Source organism: Equus caballus, chromosome 5, assembly GCF_041296265.1.
Source record: "Equus caballus isolate H_3958 breed thoroughbred chromosome 5, TB-T2T, whole genome shotgun sequence".
In the NCBI taxonomy this organism is placed as follows: Eukaryota; Metazoa; Chordata; class Mammalia; order Perissodactyla; family Equidae; genus Equus; species Equus caballus.
Window position 1 is genome coordinate 16,090,564 of NC_091688.1, and position 13,461 is coordinate 16,104,024.

The following is a 13,461-nucleotide window of genomic DNA, read 5'->3' on the forward strand; positions in this document are numbered from 1 at the left end:
GGGATTTCCCTCTCCGGCAATTCTCCTTTTTTGCCAACTCTCTGAAGCACAGTTTTGGTAACATTCATATGATGCTGCAATCACAGGACACCATAAGACTCTGCAAAGAGGCAGTTCTGTGGTTGTCCTAGAGAAGGCATTTGTCAAATATATGTGCCTTTGGGATGTATTTCTAGCTAATAGCCATTATCTTTTGTAGCTACAGAAAGCATTCCAAATTTGGAATCTAAATTTCTGAGTTTGAGTCTCAGTTTGACCATTTACTACCTCAGTGACCTTGGACTAGCCAGTTTCTCTCTATGAACCTTAATTCTCAAACTTATAAAATGGGAGATAATGGTATCTCTATGGAATAGGGCTGTGTAAACTGAAACAATGATGAAGTGGGTTTCCTTCTATCATTGTTACCGTCATCTCCTGGACCTGAGTGACAGTCATGGAGTTTCCACCCATTGCTGGGTGTTTCTCCTGGCTGAGTGTGAGTGAATAATCCGGGACTTTCTCATAAAAAGGAAAGAAACCCAGGACCGTTGATAGGAATTTGACCTCTGTTTCCATTACACTCAGGTTTAGCAAATAAAACCTCCTTTGTATGTCTCTGTGTTCCTCACTTACATCCTTTGGGGAAACTTTTATTTTGGATTAAGGTGTCCTTTGGAGACACATTGGGGTTAAGCTTCATTCATGTTTAAAGAAGATGTTTAAAGAAGGCAGAAGGGCATTTTCATCAATGCTGGTGGTCCCTCAAAATTCTGACTTGTGGCTGGGGGCCGTCCTGGCAACCTCTTCATTTCTGCCTGGTAAGGGCTGTGTGTATATCTCCCAGAGTGGAGAGAGGCTAGTTGTGAAACACGTACATTGTTTAAACAGGTTATTGCTGGGTTTGAAGGAGTCATTATCTGAGAAGGTCTCCTATAGCAGTGCTCTCAACCAGGGGTGCCCCCCAGAGGACATTTGACAATTCTAGAGACATTTTTGATTGTAATAACCTGGAGAGGGGGCTTTTAGAAGAGGAGTTGCTACTGGCTCCTAGTGTAGAGGCCAGGGATGCTGCGAAACATCCTACAATGCACAGGACAGCTCCCTACAACAAAGAATTATCTGGCGTCAAACGTCGATATAACCCCCTCTCCTTTGTGTGACATGGTTTGATTGCTGAACTTCCTTTTTATGGGAAAGGAAAGAGGATTTTTAGGCCATGATTTTTCTGCTCAGTCAAAAGGCATATTTGGGGACCACTTCATATCCTTTAAGATTCTTATGAAACTTAATTAGGAACCCCATTTTAAATTCCAGGAAGGGTTGCCTTACCTTTGTTAAATACAGAACCAATTGTTCCCTCCTAGAAATGGCACAGATTTTCTCTATTGGAAAGGGGCAACTTGACCCCACCCTCCTTCTCATCCTCCTAAGAAATATTAGGGCTTCCTGGCTATCATTTATTGTCTGTGGGCTTAGAAGAAAGTCCAAGCTCCACTTTAGCCATCCATTAACTCAGGTTCAAGCCAAAGAAAACCACACACACGCACACACAAAACAGACAGAAACAACCAACCAACCGAAAAAAACAAACCAGAAACAGATCGTTGCCTCGTGGTGTTTTTGAAGTTGGTGGGTATATATCTGATCTCTTTAAGACTGCCCATTCCAGAGGACAGCAAGATGCTGTTGCTACTTCAAGTACCATAGGAGGGAACAGGGTCTCTCCTAGAATGCTGTGTCTGCCATTCTTGGAAAAGCACAAAACCTTTCAAGGCAAACTGTTTCATCATCCTGGGAAACCACCAAGAAGCCACATGCTGTTATGAAAGCAGCAGTTCAGGTTGGTCCATGTTGTCCTCTTTAGAACAATCTCCTTAGAGAGAATGAGCATGTGTACTGACTGATCTCTACATCTGGATTTTTCAAGCTATGGGTCAGCCCTATTAGAGGATCATGAAATCAATTTATTTGGTTGCAACCAGCAATAAACAAAAGATAGAAAGGAAGAATTGAAGAGAAAATATGAATTATATCACACGTAGAAAGAGTATTATTTTATGAAGCATTACATAATTATATGTGTATATGCAACATGGCTTGTGATGTAAAATGTATTTCCTACTGTAGGCTATGATCAAAAAAGGTTTGAAAATCATTGCTTTACATGCTTTTACTTGTGTTCTAAGAACATGGGTCAGTTGAAGCATCCTGTAGGATATTTTCCCTTAAACTCAAAGGCCTGAGTTCCGTCACCTGCCTGTTCCTAAACCAGTCAGTGCTCAGGAAAATGGATGATGTGCTTAGACTGATCTAGATTCACCTTCTGGGGCCCAGCCTCCCCAGTTGGCATGACCATAGGATCTCGCTTACCGGGGGAGATTACTCTAGGGGAGGCAACCAGCAGCAGCCTGTGGGGCAAGAAGGTGTCATTACTTCAGGTACGGAGACTGAGGTAGACACTCAAATACAGCACCAGGGCCTGGGGTTGGGGAGAGGGTGAGAGACCAATGGTTAAAGCAGGGAAATTCCTTGGAGCTCTGAGTAGCAATGTGGGTGACCTCATGTTCCATCACCAAATGTGAGCCTGGAGCTTTTGAACACTGCCAGGCTTGGTCCAAATAACCTATAAAGTCTTTTTTATTTGATATTTCCAGCCCCTCCACTCTCCATTCTTCCCTGGATCACTAGGTGCCAGCCACACCAGCCCTTGTTTGAATTTGTCAAGGATGCCAGTCTCCTTTCTGCCTCTGGGCCTTCTGTGCATGCCTTTTCCTACACCTGGGGTGCTCTTCCCACATTGCTTCCTTTGGCCTACTCATACGTCACCTTTGAGCTCGTATGCCATTTCCACAGGATAGCCTCCTCTCCCTGACCTTCCACTTCCTATAATTGTGATCTGTTTAATGTCTGTCTCCATTAAGTTTCCTGAGGATAGCCACCGTCTCCAGTGCCTGCTGCATAGTGTACACTCAGTAAATATCAGTAGATTGTAGATGGGTTCTGGGCTCTGGGATGGAGCTAAGTCTGGATGGGATCAAGGGGTCCAGCAGAGGGGCTGGGGAGGAAGAGGAGGCAGCTTGCAGAGACTGGGAACTGGGCTGGGCATGTCATCTGTTTTCCCTTTCCCAGCCTCACCCTCCTCCCTCTAATTTATTTGGGTCAATTTGAATTTTTTGGAGGGCTTGTCTCTATGTGAACAATTTAATACACAGAGACTTTTTTGTTTTTGATAAAATGAAGTTACATCTTTAGAAATTGATCCCCAAATCAAATCACACTTTCAGTAATTTATTTAAAAGAAATGGAGAGCAAAACATTATGTGTAATTCAGTAGATTTTTGATAGGTCATCATTATTTGCACATGTGATTAAACCTTCCTCAGTTTGGATATCCAATTATATAGGTGCCTGTGGGCTCATTCACAGCTCTATGGATGAGTCCAGCTAATCTGCCCCAATGGGGCTGTATTAACACTCATTTATCCCCGAGTCAAGGGTATTCCTTGGCCACCACTGTTGCATCTTGTTAGGGAAGTGGCCATAGTAGATGTAAGTGTGAAAGGCAGCTTCTGTCACCAAGGAGCTGGCTTTGACCTGACTTATGAGGACCCAGCTAATTATCATTGACAATCAGACTTTTATTCTAAGATACAAGGACAGAATGCAATCAGGTGTTAAATGTTGTGTGGCTCTCTGGATGTTCAGAGAAAGGAGAGAGGGATGTGAGTTGCTGGAGTGCAGCACCGCCTAGGCAGGCTGTGGCTCACAGTCTTATAGCTAGGAGGGGTCTGAGAGGGCCCTCTATCTGACCGCCTCATTCTATAGATAAGAAATGGAGCTATTCCTTCTCTTCTTCCTCCACAATACTTATTTATTAAGCACTTTCTATGAGCCAGACTATAGTAGACGTTGTATTTTTTAGCTCTCCCGCGTCCAGCTTCCCCGATGGCCCCCGGACTTCATTATGGGAGAATCTTTTATTGCTGGTGCTCTTGGTTGGGAGTCTTGTTCATCTTGGAAGTAGGCAGAGGACTGTCCCAGTGCAGCCAGTTGGGGGTCGGGAGGGCATGTGACTTAAGCTCGTCCCCATGACTTTTAAGCTAGTGACACTATGACAGTACAGTTGGCAGACACAGTCCTAGCAATATCCACTGTGGCCTACGAATTGGATTTCCTGGATTCTTTGACCTTTGCCAAGTGGAACAGTTTCCTGTTGCTACTGTAACAAATTACCAGAAACCTGGTGGCTTAAAGCAAATTTACTTTCTTACAGTTCTGGAGCTCAGAAATCCACGGTCACTTTCACTGAGCCAAAATCAAGCCTTCAGTAGGGCTGTGCTCCCACCAGAGGCTTTAGGAGAGAATTCATTTCTTTGCCTTTCCTAGCTTCTAGAGATGCATTCCTTGCGTTCTTTGGCTTTTGAGCCCTTCCTCCATCCTCAAAGCCAGCAGCATAGCATCTTGCCTCAGTCATCGCATTGTCTTCTTCTTTCTAATCAAATCTTCCTGTGCCTCCCTCTCATAAGGGTACTTGTGATTACATTAAGGGCCCACCTAGATAATCCAGAATAATCATCCCGTCTCAAAATCCTTTATCACATCTGCACATTCCCTTTTGCCATATTGGGTAACATTCACAGGTTCCAGGGATTATAATCTGGATATCTTTGGGTATCTTATTCAGTCTGTTACACCAAGATGTCTGCTTTCCTGTTTTCCCAGCCTGGTCTTCCAATACCCTCCAATTCTGGAACCAGCTATATTCTCAATATACTTCTTCTTCTTTTTTTTTTTTTTGGCTTAGGAAAACTAAAATCAGTTTCTGTTGCTTACAATCAGGAACTCTACATGGTAAATCAACACTATGTGAAGAACTTTACAAGCATTATCTCTTTTAATCGTTACATCAACTGTCTTAGGAAGGCACTGTATCTGTTTCACAGATAAGAAGACTGTAGCTCAGAGAGGCAATTGGCGTAAGCCCAGACTGCTAGAGTGGGTGATGGAACTGTTATTTGAAATCAGCCTGTATGACTGGAGAGCATGTGCTTAACCACTTTCTCAGAATCCTGGTTCAAGTCTCTTTTGATTGTAGAACTTTTCCAGGTACAGGCAGGATGTCATCTGAGCCCCGAAGTCTGGATCATATTATTTAGGCAGGGGAGAGAAGGTAAGCGAGGGGCATTTCAGGCAAGAGGGAGGCTGGAGAGTAAGAAGTGAATCCAAGAGATGTGTTAAAGGAAGGATATGATAGACTTTGGTGTCTGGTTGGAGGTAATATAGTCAAAGAGATGAAGGAGCCAACCACCTACGGAACACTTTTAAGTGGATACGGCAACTCATTTATGTTGACTACCCATGTAAATGATATCCTGACTCAGCTCTGGGGTGGGAATCCAGCTTGAATTAGATTCCTTCCTGCCTCCTCTTGGTCTCCTCATAATATGGGCTGGTTAAACACCTCACACCCTTGGCTAGTGTTAATCGGCCTTTTTGCACAGATATGAACAACTTGCCTTTCAAATGCTAATGAGGTTCTCGCTTGGGATTTATATGGGTGGAGACAAAACGGATCATTTCTGGAACTCAGGAGGGAATCCTGGGCCTATTCTAACAGACCCCTGGCTTGTGTCTCTTCTCAGAAGACAACTTGCACATTTGTTTAGGGCTCAGGCAGTGACTGGGAGGGAAGCTCTTTACCTGGTCATTTCTAGTCACCGCGTAAGTAGAGTTGCCTGATTTAGCAAATAAAAATGTGCGATGCCTAGTTAAATTTGAATTTCAGATAAGCAACACATAATTTTTAGTGTAATATTTGTATAATGCTTCAGGGTATTTCCAGCCATGGAAGGGTACAGTGAAATATACCTGTGAAAGGAGACTGTTAAGCCTGGATTCACGAGGAGGCTAACAGAACCCCAAGGTCAAAAGGAATGCAGGGTTGAAGGAGTCTTTGGGTGACTGACTTGGGGAGAGACCATTTGGTTGAGTCGCCCAGAGCATCCCCTGCATTGTCTGCTTGGCTGGGCCCCTGCAGTGATGGTCATGCCACACCCGCAGGATCTCATCTGCCTCCTTTCTCTTCTTACCTGCCTACCACTAAAAGCAGAAACGTTAGAGGTAGGGCTGAGCCATGTCATCCATCAAGAAACAGTTTTTGAACCTTTACAGTGTACAGAGCATTGCCTCTGTGCTTGTGGTGGTCACAGGTTTGTGTTTGCTCCCTGACTAGCCTCTGCTTTGGAGGGAAAGTAGTAATTAAGCACCCCTCTGCGAACAGAGCTCTCTACCAGGCTCTGTGCTCATGGTGACAAAAGAAATAGACAACACAGCCTCTGCTTCTGAAGAGTGCACATATATGCCTCTTGGGATGGTGGAGAGCTTAGGCTTTTATTAACTGGGAATTGGAGTTATCCTTAGCGGCCTCACTCTGATTTTGTGCATGTGTCTCTCTTCGTGTGTGTGTATGTAGATACTGTGGCGGTCATCACCTGAGGCACAAGAAGCCTCAGACCCTGCTGGTCCTGGGAGTGGTCAGTGGCAAGTTTGTCGGAGTTAGTGGTTTGTGGCCTTGGAATGGGGGGAACCAAGTTCACTGCTTTGTTTGGGGACCAAATACTGTGACCTTGGTATTTTTAGCACCATGCTGGACTCAAGAACAGTGGAGCCGCCCAGTACTGAGATGTTGCGCAGCCTAATGGCAGAGTGGGAAGGGAATTGGCTTTGATATCAGAAGAGAACTGACTTTAACTCCTGGTCTTGCCGTTTATTAGCAAGTTAATTTTTTCTGAACCTCATCTTCTTCTTCTGTGAGGTGGAGACAATAGTACTATTAGGATATTTTTGAGGATTTAACCAGATAACGTATATGAAAATGCTGGCAGGTAGAAAGCACTGTATTTGTAACTGTGGTGTTTCCTGTTCTCATGGCCCTTTGTAAACACCTCTGTTATGACAGTCTTCACGGTGAATTATAATGGTTTCATTTCAGTGTCTGTCTCCTTCCACTAGACTGAGGACTGGGGCTTTTTCCTACTGTTTACTTTCCTCTAGCCTCCTGCATCGGCCCTCATATATTGGAGGAGGCCCAGAGCTGTGCTGAGCTGTCTACTCTTCAGTATTTGAGTTTTGCTGGGAGGCAAGTCTTTAAATTTTGAGTCTTCCTCCTTCCCTCCCTCTCTCCTGAACTCTCCTCCTGAAGACTGGGAAGATCCTTTCCTGTGGGATCTGCTTTGGAGCAGGAGTCTTTGAAGTACACTGAAAGATCCTCATAGGTTCTAAAATGCTCGAGGTCAGACTTCCAGTCTACTCCTGGTTGCCCAAACTGATGCGTGGCTGAGTAGTATCCCAGCTACATGCTACGTGCTCTTTTCATCAGTAAGTTCTAGGGTTTCTGTGGTATTTCTGTCCTTTTAATCTCTGCTTTGACACAGTTATTACTTTCATCAGTGCAGTTCGATCCATCAAGCATTCATTGAGCACCTCTTACTTGCCAGCCCCTGGGTTAGGTATGTGGGAGGTAGAGATGAGGAAGACAGTATCTCTGTTTGAAGTGTTTCAGATCTCATCAGGAAGACAGATGAGAAAACAGAGAATTTCTCTAGGATGTGGTAAGGGCAGTAATGGCAGTAGGCACAGAATTTTATGGGGACACAGAGCAAGGCCCTGTTCCTCAATTATCTTTTCTCCCTAAGAATCCCATTGCCTTTGCTTCTAACAGATGGACAGGGGAGCCAAATTGTAATTCTTGCCCTTGAGGACAGTTTGAGCACTAGGAGTTAGGAAGCAGCCAATGGTCAATGAGCTAAAGGCCCAGTTGACAGCCTTCCTGCATGGGATGAGAGAAAAGAAAGTACTGCTCACTGTTTGCAGATGACATGATTTTATGTGTAGAAAACCCTAAAGAATCCACCAGAAAACTATTAGAAATAATCAACAACTACAGCAAAGTTGCAGGGTACAAAATCAACTTACAAAAATAAATTGCATTTCTATACACTAATAACTAAATAGCAGAAAGAGAAGTCAGAAATACAATCCCATTTATAATTGCAACAAAAAGAATAAAATATCTAGGAATAAATTTAACCAAGGAGGTGAAATGCCTATACACTGAAAACTATAAGCATTATTGAAAGAAATTGAAAAAGACATAAAGAAATGGAAAGATGTTGCATGCTCATGGATTGGAAGAATAAACATGGTTAAAAATGTCCATATTACCTAAGGCAATCTACAGTTTCAATACAATCCCAATGACACTCTTCATGGAAATAGAACAAACAATCCTAAACTTTATATGGAACAACAAAAGACGCCGAATACCCAAAGCAATAATGAGTAAAAAGAACAGAGCTAGAGGTATTACAATCCCTGACTTCAAAATACACTACAAAGCTACAGTAATCAAAAGAGCATGGTACTGGCAGAAAAATGGACACACAGATCAATGGAACAGAATTGAAAGCCCAGAAATAAAACCACACATCTGTGGACAGCTAATCTTTGACAAAGGAGCCAAGAACATACAATGGAGAAAGGAAAGTCTCTTCAATAAATGGTGTTGGGAAAACTGGACAGCCACATGCAAAAGAATGAAAGTAGACCATTATCTTGCACTATACACAACAATTAACTCAAAATGGATTAAAAACTTGAATGTAGGACCTGAAACCATAAAACTCCTAGAAGAAAACATAGTACATTATTTGACATCAGTCTTAGCAGTATCTTTTCGAATACCATGTCTACTCAGGCAAGTGATATAAAAGAAAAAATAAACAAATGGGACTACATCAGACTAAAAAGCTTCTGCACGGCAAAGGAAACCAGGAACAAAATGCAAAGACAACCCACCAACTGGGAGAAAATATTTACAAATCATATATCCAACAAAGGGTTAATCTCCAAAATATGTAAAGAATTCACACAACTCAACAACAACCAAAAAAACCAAACAACCCAATCAAAAAATGGACAGAGGATATAAAGAGACGTTTTTCCAAAGAAGATATACAGATGGCCGATAGGCACATGAAAAGATGTTCCACATCACTAATTATTAGGGAAATGCAAATCAAAACTACGAGATATCACCTTACATTTGTCGGAATGGCTATAACTAACAAGACAAGAAATAACAAATGTTGGAGAGGATGTGGAGAAAAGGGAACCCTCATACACTGCAGGTGGGAATGCACACTTGTGCAGCCACTATGGAAAAAAGTATGAACATACCATATGATCCAGCTATCCCTCTTCTGGGTATTTATCCAAAGAACATGAAATCAAGAATTCTAAGAGATTTATGCACCCCTGTCTTCATTGCAGCACTGTTCACAATAACCAAGACATGGAAGCAACCCAAGTGCCTGTCAATGGATGAATGGACAAAGAAGATGTGGTATATATATATGTATATACACACAATGGAATACCACTCAGCCATAGAAAAGACAAAATTATGCCATTCTTGATAACATGGATGGACCTTGAGGGTATAATGCTAAGCGAAATAAGTCAGAGAAAGACAAACAGCACATGATTTCACTCGTAAGATAAATAAACACATGGATAAGGAGAACAGATTAGTGGTTACCAGAGGGGCAGGGGGTGGGGAGAGGACAAAAGGAGTAAAGGGGCACATATGTATGGTGATGGATCAAAACCAGACTATTGGGGCCAGCCCGGTGGTATAGTGGTTAAGTTCACATGCTCTGCTTTGGCTGCTCGGGGTTCACAGGTTCGGATCCCGGGCACAAACCTACACTGTTCATTAAACCATGCTCTGGCGGTATCCCAAATACAAAAAATAGAGGAAGATTGCCACAAATGTTAGCTCAGCAACAATCTTCCTTAAGGAAAACAGAGGAAGATTGGAAACAGATATTAGCTCAGGGCCAGTCTTCCTCACCAAAAACAAAACAAAATAAACTACACTATTGGTGGTGAACACGGTGAAGTCTATACAGAAACTGATATGTAATAATGTCCACCTGAAATTTACACAATGTTATGAGCCAATGTGACCTTAATAAAATAACTTAAAAAAAAAAAAAAGAAGTTTCCAAGGTCCAGGGGAGCATGGAGCCAGAGGTGGCATGACCCTGGCTGAAGAGTGGCGGGGCTTGGAGGCCTTGGGGCGTAGGTAGGTGCCACCGAGGGCTGCACTTGGTAGAAAGAGCATGGACGTATCTCAAGGCTGGCTACACAAGGCCCCTGTAACAAATGACATATTTTTGCTTCCCTTTCAAGTTAGCTTTACTTTTATTCTCTTTCCCATGCGAGCATTCTTATTTCTCTGACCTTTGCTTCTCCATCAGCTTTTATTTCTTATTTCCTTTCTTGCTTTCATCTCCGCGTTTTCTCTCACAACTCACTCCTCAACCTCTCATTCCTCCTTTCCCTCTCCCGTTTTGTCTTTCTCTCCACACTTGCGCCTTCTTGACTTTTAATTTTTCCTTCTGCCCCTTCCTCCGTGTTCTGAAATGTATCTTTTTCGACTGAGGGTTGGGGAGGGAATTTTCATTTGCAACAGCCCTTTTTATGATACAAAAGAGCATCTTGTGTGTGTCTGGGTATCCTAGGAAACAGGACTCTGGTGTCTGAACGCGCAGATTCTAGCTGCTGTGTTTGTAAGACAAGAGCGAGCCAGAGGGACAGCAGTCTCCCCATGTGCATCTCAGAAGACAGTGCCGAGCTCCTTCCTATGTTAGCAGAATCAGCTGAACCGTGACCCCATTTTCCTGGGGTTCTGGTTCTCTTTCACTACACCTGGAAGGTTCTCTTTCTCTCTCTCCTCTTTCCTTTGTTTTTTTCTCTTTCTGTCCTGTGTTTCAGTCCTGTTTTCTGCGTTTCTCCTTGCTCTCTCTTCCCCTCAGTTTTCCCCCACTCATTAGAGATGATATCTCTCCCCTCCCTAGTTTCTCTCTTCGGCCTTGGAAGATAGAGCCAAAAGCAGTGTCAGAGACTCTGCTGCCCATAGCCCCTCCTTTTCAGATGAGACTGTGGAAGTTTGGGTTGGGAAAGATGGAGAAGACTTGGGAAGCTTGCCCAGCTCCCGAGATTCGTTGTGAGAGTAGGACTGGTTTCTGGTTCTTATTTTAAGCTTAGATTAACATAGAATTATAAAATTTTAAAGTTGAAAGACATCTCTATTGGTCCTTTAAATGACCTTCAACGCAATGTCGGAAGCTTCTTTACTTCCTAATAGATAGTCTACAGCCTGCGCTTGAATGCTTTTAATGTTGGGAAGTGTACTACCACATAATGCAGTTCCCTTTGTTGCTGGCCTGCACAACTTGTTTCAAAGTTATTGCTCGTGATTATAATGTCCTGGATTTGTGTAGTTTGTCCCTGTGGGTCCTATATCTGCTTTCTCAAGATATACAGCATAAACCTTTCATTTGAGTTCTCTTTCAAGTATTGAGGGCACTTCAGGTATCTTCTTCAATACTTGAAATATTTCAGAGAGGTTCCACCAAAAATAATTAAATGAAATAAACCATTCTTGCCACCCTTTGACTTTACAGAAAAATCAGTTTGCTGAATGCCTCATTCCCCAATAGTTCCAGATAGCTGAAATTGTCCTGGAGAGGTTATGAGGGAGAAAAGGCATTTCACTGCAGAAGGAAGGCTAAAATTAAAGTTGCAAAAAGAAGATTATTAATATTTGTGTTAGACACAGTGTCTATTTTGTGCATTGTAGTTTACAGAACATTCTTAATATTCAACACCGTGTCATTTCATTTTTATAACTAGGCCCTGGTACTGCCTCATTTTGTACATAAAGGTAGTAAGGCTCACAGAGGTTGAGTGACTTGCCTCAAGTCACCCAGTTCTCAAGTGCATGAGTCAGGAGTTAAGCCCAGTTCTTTGACTCTTGGTCTTCTGTGTCTTTTATAAATACTGAAGTGTCTCTGTCTCTCCAAAGTATCTGCAATGTCATGGGAAATAAATTGTCTCCTCAAGACAAGGTACTTGGTGTACACAATCTAATAGGATTGTTATGGATTTTTGTTTCTTTCTGGATATGGCTGTGGAAGTGGAAAAATGGAGGCAAAGAAACCAAATCCAGGTCATGCAGTGTTTTGGGGCAATTATAAAAATACTGGATGGGAACCAATGAAGTTACTCCCTAACATAAGCATCAGTGAGATTGACTGGTTTGGTGAAAATTCTAAGTGTCAAGGTGGAGAAGAGTGAGTTACTCCTTTACTACAGTTGATCCAGAGAAAGTCTGAAGGAGACAGGGGTCAGGGTAATTTAAGAAGATTTTGAAATAAAAAATGTGAGGGGTAAGGGCCAGCCCAGTGGCATAGTGGGTAAGTTTGCATGCTGTGCTTCAGCGGCCTGGTGTTCACCGGTTCGGATCCCAGGCGCGGACCTACAGACTGCTTATCAAGCCATGCTCTGGCGGCGTCCCACATCTAAATAATTAGAGGAAGATGGGCACAGATGTTAGCTCAGGGCCACTCTTCCTCAGCAAAAAGAGGAGGAGCGGTGGCAGATGTTAGCTCAGGGCTAATCTTCCTCAAAAAAAAAAAAAACGTGAGGGCATTGGTAGGTTGGAAAGGGGGGAAGGAGGTTGGCAAGGGGCAGAGATGGAAAGTAAGGGACAGGTTTGGGGGCAGGAAGAGGACAGATGCTGGGGACCTTGTGTTTTACTCATGATTTGGAACTAGGATTCTGATATGATGATACGTTTTCCTTCTTTGTAAACTGAAACCCAGATGTGGCTAAATTTAATGCTGCTCAGAACCACCGTGATTCACCTGAGCTCAGGTGCACCCTCACGCAGCTGGCGTCGGCTCTGTGTGCTTTGCAGGCTGATCTTGCTTTAACCCAGCTTCCCGTATGGAACCGGGGGAGAAAGCCAGACTGTGATAACCTTGACCCTCTGTGTCTCCATCCGCAGCATCCTGGCCACCGCGGGAACCCACTTCAATACACACGTGGACCTGAGGACCCTCCGGGCCGTGCGTGTCCTGAGGCCCCTGAAGCTCGTGTCAGGCATTCCTAGTGAGCATTCACCTTTCTTCTTTCTCCTCTGCCGATAGCTTTACGGACATGTCATCAGCTGGGTCCAAGGGCTAAGAGAATTTGGGGGAAACAAAAAACAGTTCCTCTTGGAGGAAGCCCCAGTGGTAATAAATAGTGGGGATGTAGCAGCTGGCATAACATTTCATTTTTAAATTTAACAGCTTTATTTTTGGATAATGAAAAATTTTACAGAAAATTTAGAAAGTAAAGCAAATGATATAAAATAAAAATGAAAAACACTCATCCTATGACTCAGAAATAACTTTCGTTAACATTTTAGTATATGTTTTCATTCATTTTTTCCTGTGCATTTTAATATAATTGGGACCGTTCTGTATATATAGTTTTGGATTTTGTCATAAGCATTTGATTTTCCTGACATTAAAAATTCTTCAAAAATATCATTTAAAATCTGTATTGTAGTCTTTGTTAGATGGG

General features: G+C 42.8%; 1 protein-coding gene across 2 annotated transcripts in view; it reads left to right on the forward strand.

Annotated features, from left to right (window-relative positions):
- Positions 1-13,461, forward strand: part of CACNA1E (calcium voltage-gated channel subunit alpha1 E) — a 475,091-nt gene that overhangs the window by 255,328 nt on the left and 206,302 nt on the right. For both annotated transcript variants that reach the window (XM_023640670.2, XM_070267841.1), the window contains exon 6: positions 12,899-13,002. In XM_023640670.2, the coding sequence (XP_023496438.1) occupies positions 12,899-13,002 (104 nt within the window). The remainder of the gene's footprint in view (positions 1-12,898; positions 13,003-13,461) is intronic.